We start from the raw sequence: 15,467 nt of genomic DNA, 5'->3' as shown, positions 1-15,467 counted from the left end.
ATGTATTCCAAAAGAGAGAGAGGGAGAGAACAATGATTGAAAGAGTATTAACAAGAGTCATCTCAAAAGAAATTAAACCAAACAGCAACATACTGTCATAAATTGTTTTGTTTCTATCTTATTAGTTATTACTTAGCGTAACGCCGTAGTAATTTGTGGCTGTGTTTCGTTCTGTTTTTCATTCTTCCTTTAAAAAACTGTGTTTGGAGCTACTTCATTGCTTTGTTTTTGAGATTCTCAATCAGCTGCTTCCGATAGTTATCAGCGACTGGATCCTCCTGCCAAAAAATAACAAAGCAAAAAACACTCTGAATCTTGACTATTATTGCATAAACCATACTTGAACTCAAACATTGATGGAAGATTTTAATCTTACAGAAAGTAAACTGGCGAAAGTCCCGTCTATCAGCATGACAGGAAGGCATCGCCTTATGCCATCACGAGCCCTAATGCATACCAGAAATATCAAGCTGTTAGTTTGCTATACAAATAAAAATCCGAAAAGATTCAAGAAAGGTGTAGTAGAAAGACCTGGCTTTCTGAGAGAGCTTGAAGTAGCAAGAAGCAACAAGATTGAACAAGCTTGGAGAAGGTTTGGCCATGGAGGAAAGATAAACAAGCAGCTTCTTAAGGAGACCATCAATGACGAAAAACCGATCAGCCAAGACGCAACAGTACTGAAGCCCCTCATCAGTCGACATAATCTTGTTAATAATGAAGACAGCAATCTGAAGAAGTATTAATTAGTTCGATCAATGCTTTCTTTCTTGCTCTTGTTTTAAAGTCAAAATGAGTAAAGAAACTTACTGTTTTGGATTCTGTAGAGCCGATCTCGACGGGTTTAGTGCAATAACGTATAGCACCTGTGTCCATAAGGAAACGAATAGCAGCTCCGTTTCCAGGCTGTAAGAGAAGTGAGATTTTGAAATCAAATTTTTTATGGGAAATTTTAAAAGGTTTTGTTGATATATGTTGTAAAAGAGTATGCATTAGAGAATATGTGTGTACCGCCTTCAACATATGAGCAATGACACCCAATGCACCAAGCCTAACGCATTCGAGAGGCTTATCGGTGTAACTGATTTCCATCAAAGGATAGAAATAGTGTGGCATACCAGCTGCAACAACCAACATAAGATATGGAAAATTCAAAGACAATGTAACATGATATACAGTGTTTTTTTTTTTTTTACTATAAAATGCTTTTTTCTACATGATGTAGAAATTATGTAAATTTATTTAAAAAACATTTTTGTCTCTGGAGAAAGAGAAATACCCTTGAGGAACTGCCCTCTTGTCTCTGGGTGATGAGCTATGCACTGTGAACAGGAAAAACGATGACAACATTAAAGAGCCAATTAAGGCTTAAGCCGTTATCAAAGGAATGGTTCTTTAAATAAAGAAAGAAGTAAAGTGTGAGATCAAATAAAACCTGGAACAAAAGCAAAATGTTGTACACTCGACTTGGCATCCCCGGCTGAGAGAAAATTGGAAGTCGGTAGATTTTCACGACCTCCTGCGGAGATTGAATGAAACTCAAAGTGAGTATCACAAAGAGATTATAAATTTACGACAAAATATGGTTTTGATCTAGAAAAATGTAGTCACTCTAATTGGTTCAAAAAGCCAAAACATATCAGCATTAGTCATCTTCGAAACAAAAGTAGTCGGTACTGAACCTGCAACATCTTGGCTATTGTAAAAGGAGTATTCCATAACAGGAGCGGCAAGATCTCAAAATTGTTCCTATGCTGCAATGGGAGAAAAGACAGACAGTGATAATATAAGTTTCCAACGTTCCAAAAATGTTATAAATAGTCCTCACCTTCATATAATTATGTTTTTAACATTTCCAAATCATAAATTAAAGTTTTGAATAAAATAGTTCTCACAAAAAAAACATAGTAAAATCAGGCATATCTAAAGAAATACTCCAATCGGCCTTCGTCGCTGGCCGAGCAATTACGGACAATGTCCTGATAACTCACGAGATGCTGCACTTCCTCAAAACATCTACTGCCAAGAAGTTTTGCTCCATGGTCGTGAAGACGGACATGTCTAAGGCTTACGATCGCCTCGAGTGGGACTTCATCAGGCTGATCCTCTCTCGATTTGGCTTCCACCAGCGTTGGATTGGCTGGATTATGTGCTGCGTCAGTACGGTAACTTACTCTTTCCTCCTGAACGATGGACCTAGTGGCTCTGTCAAACCATCTCGAGGTATCCGACAGGGTGATCCCTTGTCTCCATACCTATTTATCTTGTGTAGTGAAGTTTTGTCTGGTCTGTGTCGGAAAGCTCAATCTGATGGCTCGCTGAGAGGTATTCGGGCATCTCGACATTCACCCCGCCTTAATCACCTTCTGTTTGCTGATGATACGGTGTTTTTCTGCAACACCAGTGTTGACAACACAGCTGCTCTATCTAATATTCTGAAGAAGTACGAGAAAGCTTCTGGTCAATCCATAAATCTCAACAAATCTTCTATTAGTTTTTCCAGGAAAACTCCTGCTGATATTCGCTCCCGGGTAATGAATGCGTTAAATATCCACAAAGATGGAGGAGTTGGGAAATATTTGGGGCTCCCCGAACATTTTGGCCGCCGCAAGAAAGATTTATTTACGAGCATCGTAGATAAGATTCGACAGAAGGCTATTGGTTGGTCATCCAGGTTCCTTTCTAGTGCGGGCAAATTGATTCTCCTCAAAAGTGTGTTGTCCTCGATGCCATCGTATGCAATGAGCTGTTTTAAGCTCCCTGGATCGCTGTGCAAGAGGATTCAATCCGCCATTACCCGGTTTTGGTGGGATGATACTCTGGATAAGAGGAAGTTATGTTGGGTATCCTGGGATAAACTCACCCAAAGCAAAAGGAATGGTGGATTAGGCTTTAGGGACATCGCCTGTTTCAACGATGCTATCCTCGCCAAACAGAGTTGGCGGATTCTCCAGAACCCTGAAAGCCTTCTGGCCCGTGTTTTGATCGGAAAATATTGCAGGGGCTCTTCCTTTCTTGAAGCCGTGTGCCCTTCATCGGCGTCACATGGATGGAGAAGCATGCTCATCGGTAGAGACCTCTTGAAGAAGAATCTTGGTTGGGCCGTGGGAAACGGCAAGAGTATTAATGTGTGGAATGACAACTGGCTCTCCACCTCCTCCCCTCTAGCTCCAGGAGGACCGTGCCTTGAGGACAATGAGAATCTCTGTATCTCTGACCTCTTGGACCCGACCACCTTAACCTGGAATACCTTGAAAGTCCTGGATACCATCCCCCATGTGGTCAAGATTGTCTTATCCATTAAGACGAGCATGTTCGAAGCTAATGATAAGAGGATCTGGTTGAAGGAGAAATCCGGGGTTTACTCCACCAAATCTGGCTATTTTGCTGCTCTCGAGGAGTTTCCACACCCTCCTTGTAGCAACCAGGTCGACTGGATACCGGATATATGGTCTCTCCTGACTGCTCCTAAAGTTAAAACTTTCCTGTGGCGCTCTGCGAGAGGAGCTCTTCCTGTTGGGGCTAATTTAGCTACTCGCATTCCTGATGCTAACCCTCTGTGATGTAGATGTGGCCTCAAGGAAACGCCTGAACATCTCCTCTTCCTCTGTGAGTTTGCTAAAACCATCTGGCAGAGAGCTCCGCTAACGTCAAGACCGGACAATGAGGGTTTTCAGCACTTTGCTAATCTATGGAAATCGGTGAAAGACTCTGAATGCATCCCTTCTACTGATCTCCCGAAAGGTGTCCTGGCACCTTGGCTTTGCTGGAACATTTGGAAAGCGCGGAATAATCTGGTCTTCAATACCAAATCTTTTTCAGAAATGGACGTCCTGAACAAGGCAATCTCGGATGCCTTGGAATGGTGCTCTGCTCAAGTGAATAAACCCAAGGATCCTCATCCTATGGTGTCACAACCCTGCATTATGCAACCGCTCGGAGTAAAGTGTCAAACCGATGCAGCCTGGTGCAAGATCAAGGAAATGGCTGGCTTCGGCTGGACCCTATCTTCCCCTGCAACTGGCTCGGTCCGATCCTTTTCTCTATGAACTGACTGTGTCCCATCCCCATTAATAGCAGAAGGGATGGCGATGCGCACAGCTATCTCTCTCGCTGCTTCAGAAGACATAAGGAATCTCTCAGTTGAATCTGATTCCCTACTCCTAATCAGGTCCATCAATTCCAAATCGCCCCTTTCGGAGCTACATGGAATCCTTGAGGATATCTCTTACCTCTTAAAGATGTTTGACTCTATCTCCTTTAAATTTATTCCTAGACGTTTTAATGATGTTGCTGATCGCTTAGCTAAAAACGCATTGTACTCTGGCCATGCTACTTCCGGTTAAGTTATAATATCTTTTGTTGTTCAAAAAAAAATCTAAAGAAATACTAAACTAAAGTTCTAGAAAATTGATAAAATTGAAAAAATCACCAAATTACGGAATTTTGTTTTTTCCAAATTATGAATTGTTTTTTTTTTCCATATATGAGTCTTACTGAGATAAATTTTTATACTTGCATTGGGGCCATAGATATGTTTGGCTATAATTTTTCGCTATCGCGTATTTGAAAAAATATATGCATAGCATTGATATTAGAGAAATTTAGAATGCATAACAAGTTGCAATCCAAAAAAAAAAAACTAATTAAAATTAATAACTAGATGAGGTATAGTTGACCACACACATTATTATTTATCACGTATTTTTGACCACACACGCTGTTATTTATCACGTATTTTTGTCACACATATTGTTATTTATCGTGTATTTTTGATCACATATATTGTTAATTATTGCATATTATTGACCACACACATTGTTATCTTTCGTAATAAGGAAATACAAAGATAACGAAAGGATAAGCAGAAAAACAAGATCTCAGTTTATCCTATCATGAAAAACAAAAAGGAATTTGTGATATATGATAAGAAAAACTGTGAGATCTCCTAAACCTAAAACTGCAAAAACCAATCCAACAAGATAATGCTGATAATGGTCAGATGAAGGAGAATAACAATTGAATGTTTCTCATGATAAGATTAATCGCGAGAACTCTCAAACCTAATGAAATTTTGAAAGCTGATCCAATAATATAATGCTGGTAATCTTCAAATGGGTACAAGCAAAAGAGGAATAACAATTGAAATTTTCGTATGACAATAAAGATTACTAGATCTCCTAAAGATTAAGGAAAAAATCACAAAAAAACTGATATAACGATAAACTCGAATAGATACAAACAAAAGAGAGAATGACAACTGAATGCTTCTTATAGGTTCATGATCAGAAAAAGGCCAAATTTGACAAACAAACAAGAAGATACCATCTCAAGCAGCCAAATCTAGAGGCAAAAATAAGAGTTTAAGATTGGGAAGATATCATTTTTTAAATCATTTTCCTTCTCCTTATGATCGCATTAAAAAGAAAAAAAAAGTTAGGATAGATTCATTAACCTTTTTTTTCTTTTGGATAAATTTTTTCCTAGATTCGTTAACCTTAGGCAGCAAAAAACAAATGAGATCTCAAGATCTCCATCAATCGGAAATAAAAACAGTTTTTATCGGAAATTAATCAGTTCATCGGTTTCAAAAACTCGAAAGCATGGTCAATCAATGCCATTAAATAGAGATGCAACAGATAAATTAAATACACTACAAACTGTATCATAAATAGTGAAAAAGAGGGAAATAAATGTTACTGCGCTTACAATGGAGAGATTCTGCAGCGCAAGATCAGAGATGATTAGGATGTCACTGTGAAGATCATTGACCCACTGGAGAATCGTCTGTATGTTTGGCAGAGACACAACGGTAGTCCTCGTACTGTAGTTTGTAGTGGTCGGAGCAGAGGTTGAAGCAGAGGGCCATGTCAATTTGTATTTACTATAGTCCTCATACAGAGAATCTGGTAGATTCACCATTTTCTGGCGAGAAGAAAGTTATCTCGCCGATATTTTTTTTTCTCTATGAGTTAATTCTGCTCTTGAGTGTTGTGGTTGTTGTTGAGTGTGAAAAAAACTTATATAAAGAGATTTAGTAGCACGCATGACTTCAAAAATATAATTTACCAAAATACCCTTTAGAAGACTTTTTTGGTTAAGTCTTAACAATAAAACTAAATAATAATTGCCAAAATACATAAATAATAATACTTCCAAGGAAAGTTTCTATGGAAAAAACAAATTATGTGTTTGTTTTTGTTGGATTTGAATTAATGAATGAATTTTTATTATAACTATCATAAACAAATCTCAATATCCATTCTGACCAGAAAAAAAAAACTTAACTTATCTTATCTACAGACATGTGTAAAAAAGTCTATTGAGAAATATGTTACAGTGAGTTAAAAATTCTCAATTTAAATTTCATACTTATGGTTTGACAGTTTATCTGGTAATATTGTGGCTTTGAATATAAATTATCTATTTATTGGTATTTCTTATAACAAGTTAATATAAATTATCTATTTATTTATTATTCATATATTATATAAATTTAAATCTATTATGAGAAACGGTTTTACTATATTAAAAATGTAAATGTTTTAAAAAAAACAATTAGGTACTAAGTAATAAATCAATTAGGTACTAAGTCTTTAGTTACAATAATATTTATATACAGTGTTTAGGTCAATAAAATAAGTTTTCTATAAATCTTAAATATTATCTACAATATATAAAAAACAATAACCAGACCAATGTCTGAAACCTTTCATGCGTACATCAGGTAACTAAGAAGCCGATTCAGACCAGACCAATGTCTGAAACCTTTGTTCCAAATTGTACATTGCAGTCTTTAGCCACCCGGATAATACTCTTTTAGCCATCTGAAAGTGATGAAGCTGACGGGGAAATGAACATATGTAGTATCGACCTTTAAATTTTGTCTTGAAGTGAAATTTTAGTTAATCATACTTAATTCGAATGAAGAACAAATAACATATTTTAGTACTCTATTTGATAAAATAAAATGATATAAACAGAGCATGACTTTTTTTCTTCTTCTTTATGTTCTTTATTAAATAATTTTGGTAGTTTAAAAAATACAAAACAAAAGAAACAAAATCTTATATAGTATTAAATATCGTTTAAAGAGGTCTTATATTTTTTGCGCTGTGTCCTATAATTCCTAATTTCACAAATTAATTTAATAGCTTGCCATATATGTTCTACATTGATCTTTGTCAACTTTCTTTGTAATTCAACTTCTAAAAATTATTTCACATTAGTTAGATTGGGAAAACATTTTATTAAAACTTTATAAAATATAAATAATCTTAACCAAAAAAAAACTAATTGCACAGATAGCCTTATCAATTGAATTAAGACAAAAAAAAGTAGCATTATCAATTGAGACAATGTCATAATAAAAATGGCGTAGTTGTACAACAAATTCATAACACACTACTAACTTCCCACAGAGAAAATAACAAACAAAACTGCTAAAAAGACAGCTTCAGAAAGTGTAGACAATGGGATTCTATATTTACCCTTCTCAAACAAAGCTTTCAGAAATGGGAAGAATAACATAACCACCAAAACACATGCACAAGCCTCAGCCAAACCCGATCCACCTCCTTTGTGCCTATGGCAACTCAACTTTTGTAGACCCACCGAATAACTTGCAATAGCGGCTAGATTTACTAAAACAATAAATGTGCCAGGCAAGAAATAAAGTGAGCCATCAATTTCAAATTTATCCGAGTGTGGGTTTAGACCATCATCCTCTCGTTGAGACAGTCCCTCTCCTGACCCTAACCTAGCCTCGGACCGAGTCTTTTTGGTAATTATAAGCACGATTTTCGAGATTCCAAGAAGTTTGAGTGTGATATCAAAGATGCTAAATAACCAACAAGAAGTGGCTTTTATTCTCCAAATTGATTGGGAGACATACCACGATTGCACGGAAAAACCAACGCTCATAAATTCCCATAGTGTGTAAAGACAGTGCATCCCCACAAGCATGCCAGGCATGCCTAAACAAAGTCCCTAAACCAACATAGAAAAATATATATTTTTTTTTATAGTTATATACAGTATGTAAGTAAATAGAACTACATTACGAAGCTATGATCATATACATTAAATATTTTGAGAGAAATTCATTACCTTAGGGAATAAGGCAGAGTTGTGGAGGAGGCAATAAGCAGGCAATAGACAATAAACAAGCTCAGGGATTGACCTTAGACCCCACATAGTAATGGAAATATAAGCCAATCGTTGCCGGAATCTTAGTTTTTGGTGAAATACTCCGATCATCGGACTTTGTTTGTTGAAAAAGACTTCGAGCATGCCTGTCCCCCATCGCCGCCACTGGACCATCGCTACCGGTCCTAGTGGCGGCATAACACCTAGAAACGCTGGTGGATCAAGAGAAATGTATGAGCTAGTCCATCCTCTCGCATGGATTCCGATGCTTGTGTTCACATCATCCGCCATTGAGTCGTATAACCAACCAATCTGCATGATTTGAATATAACAAAAATGTATTTCTTATGGACCAAATGCCGGAGTTACGGTTTGATTTCATTATTGTGTAAGATATGATTGTTTGATTTTTAGATTATAATGATGAAAACAAAAATTAAGAGAATTACTGTATTTCCCCAACTAGTTTGGTGCTCGTAGTGACAATTTCCCACTTCTTTCGCCACTTCTATAGAGTTTGTAAGGGTTTGTTGGGGATTTGATTTCATTTGTAACGCATCCACCACCGATTTCACCATCTCTTTAGAATTTCCAATTTCTTTGGCTAAATTCTTCTCAGCTAATATCTTCTCTTAATAACATACCAAATGAAGCATAAAAGATTTGACTTATATGAATTGTGTGTTATCACTTGAATATGAAAAGTATTTTTATTTGTTCTCAATTAATATATAAAACGGAATTTTTTTATATAAAACTGGTTAGGATGTATGCAAGATTATTTTCTGAAAAAAAAAAACAATGAAGATATATATGAAAAAAAATAATATACAAGGTTCTTACTTGTGACAACTGAAGAAATACTTCCATCATCTTCTAAATCGTCTAGAGAAAGACCATACATTACTCTTCTAGTATGGAAGCAGCCCGAACCTTCATATATCGGTCCTTGGATTCCCGCAATTCCTCGTCCCAAATACTACATTTCAACAAATAAAAAACATTGATTTGATTGGAAAGAAAAAAACATATATAGAATAGTTGTCAAAATTATAAATAAGAAGTAAGAAAGGAACCGCACTGATTGTAAGATGATGATTTCATCAGCGTTAGAATCATAGAAATCTTGAGGGAATTGAACAAAGGCACAATGTTTTGTATTCTTAGATTTTTGCAGAAATATACACATTGCTTGTCGCACCACATCTGCTTCATTTGCGTACATGTCACAGTCTACATTCAACATGTACGGGGCATTTGTCATCAAAGCCGACACTCTTACCTGGTCAGATTATCATAGGCTCACATTACTATATGATCTATAATCACTAATAGTTGCTCACTATATGATGTCTCAATTCTCAAAGTTATGGATCACTAATAGGGCAAAATAACATAAAAATGTATCACACCGTCACCATGGTTGTTTATTTTACATATATGCATGCTGCTTAATTAGCTACACATAATGCATGGTACCCTTTCATTCCAAATTTTCAAAAATTATTGTGGAATGTCACAGCCAGCAAAATATAAAAAGTGCAGCCACAGCACATGGAACATTGTGTCATTGTACAATCGAGTGGTAGTTAACAATAGGAGAAGTATATCATTGTCTTCATTACTATTTGACCTTCCATGAAATGACGTATAAATTTATATTCATATATATCATGTGTTTAGTTCCTTTTAAACTGGTATTTTCACGAAATGCATTTAATTTCTTTAGCCGTTCTAACACAATTAATCATGAATTTACTTTGAATCTACGAATAAAAATAAAGAGAGATGTGTGAGAAAAATCAACCAGAAAGTTCATGGCTCCAGCTTTGTAATGATGAAGGTAATTTGGTTTTTTCTCTCTTGAAATATAAACAAAATGAGGGACCTCTTTCTCGTCTCCCAGACCTCCCTTGTTCTCCCATATAACCTTCACATACACGTGTAATATAATATAACAAGAGATCATATAATTGTTATAGTCAACCCTTCTTCACAGTTTTTGGTATGTCAATAGTTAGACCAGGTCCCCGTTGGACGGACGGATTTGGCTCGAGTTCATAGGCGAAATGGATTTAAAAAAAAAAAAAAAAAGTCCAAAATCGATGGATCGGTCCGTCTGGAAAAGGTTGATGAACCCGCATCCCAGACACGTGGCAAAGCGTGAGAGGAGGAATTTTCGTGTCAATTTAATTTGGGGAAGGGAAAAATTTTTTGCCCAAAAATTCATTTCTCCTTCGCGAGTTTTTTTTATTTTCTCTCTTCCTCTCCTACGGCGATTCTCGTCGCCTCCGTCAAATCCGTCGAAACCGTCGACTTTTGCCAGTGTAGTGGACAACCGAGGATCGGACTTCCGTGATTATTGCCGAGGTAAGCGTTTCTTCTCTTCCTTTTGCCCGATTTCATTCGATATAGGGAAATTAGGGTTTTGGTTTTCATGGCGAAAAATTTGAAGTCTGTAATCGGTGGTTTAGGTTGGGATATTAGTGTCGATTTCGAGTCATTTCCTCATTGAAACACGAAAACGAATTGAAGTTAATATTTTGGGAGATTTGAATGGAAATTGAAATCGGTGAAATTAGGGTTCATATGAAAAAGGGAAAAATTTTGGGGCTTTCATTTGGGGTTGTAATTGGGGTGTAATACAATGAAAGTAAACCGTTTTCACTTGCTTTCGAATACGAATTCATGTTATACTGTCTTTCGGTTAATTGTTTTCACTTGACATTGCCTTTTTTAGTTAGTTATTCCACAATATCGATTGTAAAGTGGTCGTTTTTTTTTTTGTTACAGATAATGCCAAGCTATAGCAGCGAATCATCTGAGGAAATCCCGTACTGGGCTTACGCGGATGCCACATACGGCATACCGGAGAAGTGCTTCTGCGGGCGGGTTGTGAAGTTAAAAGCAAACGCAGCTGGTCGCAGGTACTATGCCTGCCCGGAATGGGTCAACGAGGTATTCATTAAGTTTGTATTGGTTTGTTAAAAGATCATTCGGTTTGTATTGTGTAGTTTAAGTTCTTGCTAACGGTTTGTCATGAATATAGGAAACGTTTGATCACATCCACCAATGGTGGGATGACGGAGTCACCGAACAGTTTGAGATCCCCGCGAGCAGGATAGAGCAGCAGAAGGACCTGATCCTCAGCGTTGATCAGAGTAGAAGCAACGTTCTGGATCCAGCCATAGGACAAATCCGTGAAGAGCTATCAACGATTTAGGGAGAAATCCGTGAAGAGATATCAACGCTTAAGGGAGAAGTCATGCGTTTGAAGGAGCAGCTTAGTACTCAAGGTGATAGTTTCCTGATCCTTTTTTTCTTTTCTGTGATCGCAGCTGTTGCCTATACGTTTAGGGTTTAGAAATGTCTCAAGTACTGTAGTTGGTTAGTGTTTGATGTTTAGGTCGGCTCAATCAATGTAGTTGTCTAATGGGTATTTTTTAATTTGTTTGAGGGTAATTTTTAATGGACTCCACGGAGACATGGTTCAGTTCAAGGCATATTCCTCACCGAGTAAAGGTTAGTTCCCTTGTAACTTGCCTGGTCGTCTTTAATGTAGTTGGTAAATGGCTTTATGATGTTAGCTTTAGGACTGGTTATATATGCTTGATATGACATTTTAGGGTTTAGGGTTCGTGTGTTAATTGATATCTAAATTTGCTCGAAAAGACACTCAGGACATTAATACACAATGATAAGACAGTCAACCATAAAATTAAAGATCCTCAACCATATTTAAAACTCATTTTGTTTTGTTTTTTGTCATTGGCCATATGGTTTTGATTGCTTTATTTATTTTGTTTTGTTATCGGTTATGAACCATGTTTTGCTTTGGGTTATTTTGATTGCTTTATTTATGACCTTGTTATTTTGATTGGTTGTGTGTTGTTTTGATGTTCCATTTACTTGTCTGACTTACTCATATAATTGTTCTGACCTTCACGGTTTTTTTTTGGGCAGGTTTATGGCTGACACTTCCGTGACCATATGCAACAAAATTTGAGGGGCCATATGATTTTGTTGTATTCTCTACTATCCACATATTTTCTGTTGTAATTTAGACCTTATGTTTCCCACTATCTTATTATTGCCACTCCTCCTGTATTTATATGCTCTCAAAGACTTTTTTCATTATCACAAGTCTCAAGCAATCGTTTGCAAAAAATCTTCATTATCAAATTATATACATCTCCCTCTCTCTCTTTTATTATCAAAATCTTCAAGGCATCGGTTGAACTTTTTACCCAAATTTCTCAACAAATTCTACACATCTCTCTCTCTTTCATTACAAACATTTTAACACCTAAACACTATGGCATCTTCAAGCAATCGTTTAGAGGATGTGTATGAAGATTCAGTCGATGATGCTGAAGATGATGCATTTGATGACATGTTCGATCAGAAATTTGATGACAAGTTTGATTCTATGTTAAATCAGCTTGCACAAAAAAGCAAAAGAAAAAAAAAATTCATTGAAAGAAAGCGGGAAGAAGGCCACATCCGCTTATGGAACGATTACTTCAGTGATGATGCAACTTATCCTCCACATACATTCCGACGCCGTTTTCGTATGAACAAGGATTTGTTCCTCCGTATTGTTTACCGCCTATCCAATGAAGTTCCATATTTTCAACAAAGAAGAAATGCTACCGGCAGATTAGGTCTCTCCGCTCTACAAAAATGTACGGCAGTCATTCGTATGATGGCATATGGCACAGCAGCTGATGCAGTTGACGAATATCTCCGACTTGGTGCTAGTACGGCCTTGTTATGTTTGGAAAATTTCACTGAGGGAATAATATCTTTGTTCGGAGATGAGTATCTAAGAAGACCCACACCTGATGATCTCCAACGCTTATTGGACCTTGGCGAAGAACGGGGCTTCCCCGGGATGATAGGAAGCATTGATTGCATGCATTGGGAACGGAAGAATTGCCCAACAGCCTGGAAAGGACAATATACACGCGGATCAGGAAAGCCGACTATCGTTTTAGAGGCTGTAGCATCACAAAATCTTTGGATATGGCATGCATTTTTTGGACCTCTAGGTACATGATATTAACGTTCTTGATCGTTCTCCCGTTTTTGATGACATATTGCATGGTGAAGCCCCAAAAGTGAGATATTGGGTTAACGGTAACGAGTACCGTTTGCCATACTATCTAACCGACGGTATTTATCCGAAGTGGGCTACTTTTATACAATCAATTCATCTTCCGCAATGAGAAAAAAATAAGTTATTTGCAACAGCTCAAGAATCCGTCCGCAAAGATGTTGAACGGGCTTTTGGCGTTCTTCAAGCTCGATTTGCAATAATTAAAAATCCAGCTCTTTTTTGGGATAAAGGAAAAATTGGCAAGATTATGCAGACTTCTATCATATTACACAATATGGTAGTAGAAAACGAACGTGATAGCTACAGTCTCGCAATATAGAACAATTCCAACAAGATGAGGGAAGCAGAAATTCGTATGTTGATATGTCGTATTCTACAAATAGGCCGACAAATGTCTCAAATTTGATGATGGCGAAACGAAACGAAATCCGTGACTATCGAATACATGAACAATTGAAAGCAGATTTAATCGAAAATCTTTGGAATAAGTTTGGTACTTCTTAAATGTGTATAACAAATGTTTAAGTATTTCTATAATTTAAAAAATGGGTGTTTGTATTTTTTTTTTTATTAAATTGTATTATTCTATAGTTTGCAATATATTGTATTCTTTTTTGAAATAAGTGATGTTTTATTTTATTTATAAAAACAAATTCCCAAAAAAAAAATATTAATATAATATTGCGGATGAACCCTATAAACGGGTTCACTACTGGAACCTCAACCATAACCTAAGTTCATTACAAAAACGAAAAAAAAATTATATATTATTTTAATCGGATGAACCCCATAATGGGGTTCACTACTGCACATGCTCTTAGAAAATAGAGGTAACTAAATCGTAGAAATACCTTAACTATAGTTGAATGATCAGTTGGTTTTGTGTTTGAGAAAACTATAAAATCATCGTCTGCATCCAACCAATGGGAATCTCCAGTGGCATCTTCCACTTTCTGGCTTAACTTCTCATACTCCCTCTATCAGTACAATGAACATTGTCAAAGAAAACACTTAAAAACATGAAAAGCTAAGAGCACCTCTAATGGTGTATCATGAGGGGTTCATAGGCTGGGTTCATCCATTATTTAGATTTAAAAAAAATCAAAAAACCTATTTTCTTGATGAACCAGCTCTTAGGGAAGGATTTTTAGAACCCAGTTTTGATGAGGTTCATCAATGACGTGGTAGTTTTTTATTGGTAAGAATTTTTTTTTTCTGCAACAATTTTTCTCTTCCCCCGAAACAGTGAACCTCTGGAGAGAATCACCATTGGAGAAGAAAATTTGATAAATTCTAAATTTTTCATTCTTCAAAATTAAATGAATAAAAAATTGAAAATGAACCCTATGAAGAGTTCATTGAGGTTGCTCTAAGAACATATAGTCAGAATGTGCGTGGTTATTGATTTCTGCCTCGATTGTTTCAAATGACAGAAAAAAAAATTGGTTTTTTAAACGTCATATTTTTTTTGTTGAAGCACAATAAGTAAAACAAAATACCTTTGTTATTTCCCATTCCCTACTGAATTCAGAATCTTCTGATGAGGCAAGAGGGTTCAAGAAATATCTAAAAGGAGCTCTGACTCTAACGTTGTATTTCTTGCAGAAAGGAACCCAAATCTTGGCGAACTTAGAAGCTTCCTTGAGAGAGAAGTAAGTGAGAGGTGAGCATCCATCGTCTGACACATAACAAGCTAGTTTGTTCGCCGGATAATTCACAGCTAACAGCGAAAGCACGGTGTTCACAACCAGAATTGGGGGCTCTTGAACCGGATCCGCGGTGGTCACAAACATATCTACCGATGGAAAGTCATGAACCCTGAAATTAATACAATTACTAAGCCAGTTCATAGCTAGAACTATATACAAGATTAATAAGAATCTTTGTATTAGTGTCGATGAGTGTATATGAAAGTGGTACCTTTCATCAAGCCTATCTGGATAAGGTTTATGTTCAGCAGGACTCCATTTTATGCAGGTAATTAGCAGCCATATGAAGGAAAAGCAAGATTCACAGAGGAAAGCTACGACCCAAACGGTGTCGTTTTGGCTCATATGCAGGATTCGGTGACAGAGAAGAGAAACGAGAAGGCCAAGAATCGTGAGATCTACAGCTCTTAGAAAATAGCTTTCGTATGAGATCTTTTCCCAGAGAGGAGGAAGAGAAGAGTTTGAATCCGCCATGGGAGAAGCTTTCTTGCGGT

At 36.6% G+C, this 15,467-nt stretch overlaps 2 protein-coding genes across 4 annotated transcripts; both read right to left on the bottom strand.

The window, feature by feature from the left end:
- Window positions 1-155: 155 nt before the first annotated feature.
- On the bottom strand, window positions 156-5,919 carry LOC112081628 (CCR4-NOT transcription complex subunit 9). Its single transcript, XM_024148436.1, has 9 exons — window positions 5,707-5,919; window positions 1,680-1,751; window positions 1,433-1,516; window positions 1,277-1,319; window positions 1,009-1,118; window positions 808-903; window positions 532-728; window positions 377-446; window positions 156-278 (listed from the first exon to the last, which is right to left on the bottom strand). Exons 1-9 carry the CDS (start codon window positions 5,917-5,919, stop codon window positions 210-212), a joined length of 954 nt encoding a protein of 317 aa, XP_024004204.1. The 3' UTR covers window positions 156-209.
- A 1,485-nt stretch (window positions 5,920-7,404) lies between these two features.
- Window positions 7,405-15,447, bottom strand: LOC18027465 (cellulose synthase-like protein B3). Of its 3 annotated transcripts, XM_024148089.1 has the most exons (10): window positions 15,185-15,447; window positions 14,764-15,082; window positions 14,116-14,241; window positions 9,953-10,075; window positions 9,227-9,427; window positions 8,989-9,124; window positions 8,595-8,776; window positions 8,262-8,457; window positions 8,107-8,179; window positions 7,721-7,986 (listed from the first exon to the last, which is right to left on the bottom strand). In XM_024148089.1, the coding sequence occupies exons 1-10, from the start codon at window positions 15,445-15,447 to the stop codon at window positions 7,974-7,976; spliced, it is 1,632 nt and encodes a 543-aa protein (XP_024003857.1). In that variant the 3' UTR covers window positions 7,721-7,973. The 3 variants fall into 3 exon arrangements, with proteins under 3 accessions (XP_024003855.1, XP_024003856.1, XP_024003857.1); XM_024148087.1 differs by having other exon boundaries at window positions 7,405-7,986; window positions 8,107-8,457; window positions 14,764-15,100; XM_024148088.1 differs by having other exon boundaries at window positions 7,405-7,986; window positions 8,107-8,457.
- Between the last annotated feature and the right edge of the window lie 20 nt (window positions 15,448-15,467).

This window comes from Eutrema salsugineum, unplaced genomic scaffold (genome assembly GCF_000478725.1).
Source record: "Eutrema salsugineum unplaced genomic scaffold, Eutsalg1_0 scaffold_10, whole genome shotgun sequence".
In the NCBI taxonomy this organism is placed as follows: domain Eukaryota; kingdom Viridiplantae; phylum Streptophyta; class Magnoliopsida; order Brassicales; family Brassicaceae; genus Eutrema; species Eutrema salsugineum.
The sequence above is the reverse complement of the archived record's forward strand: the minus strand, read 5'-3'. Positions and strand labels throughout refer to the sequence as shown.

What these genes read in the sequence shown, in the direction of transcription:
- LOC112081628 (XM_024148436.1), bottom strand. Translation starts at nt 5,919, where the DNA reads ATGGTGAATCTACCAGATTCTCTGTATGAGGACTATAGTAAATACAAA. An exon ending in CGCTGCAGAATCTCTCCATT is followed by an intron (nt 1,752 to 5,706) that starts GTAAGCGCAGTA and finishes CTCCCATTGCAG; the next exon opens with CATAGGAACAATTTTGAGAT. An exon ending in ACATTTTGCTTTTGTTCCAG is followed by an intron (nt 1,320 to 1,432) that starts GTTTTATTTGAT and finishes TCCTGTTCACAG; the next exon opens with TGCATAGCTCATCACCCAGA.
- LOC18027465 (XM_024148087.1), bottom strand. Translation starts at nt 15,447, where the DNA reads ATGGCGGATTCAAACTCTTCTCTTCCTCCTCTCTGGGAAAAGATCTCA. An exon ending in CTGGAGCCATGAACTTTCTG is followed by an intron (nt 9,428 to 9,952) that starts GTTGATTTTTCT and finishes TAATCTGACCAG; the next exon opens with GTAAGAGTGTCGGCTTTGAT. An exon ending in AAACTAGTTGGGGAAATACA is followed by an intron (nt 8,458 to 8,594) that starts GTAATTCTCTTA and finishes CAAATCATGCAG; the next exon opens with ATTGGTTGGTTATACGACTC.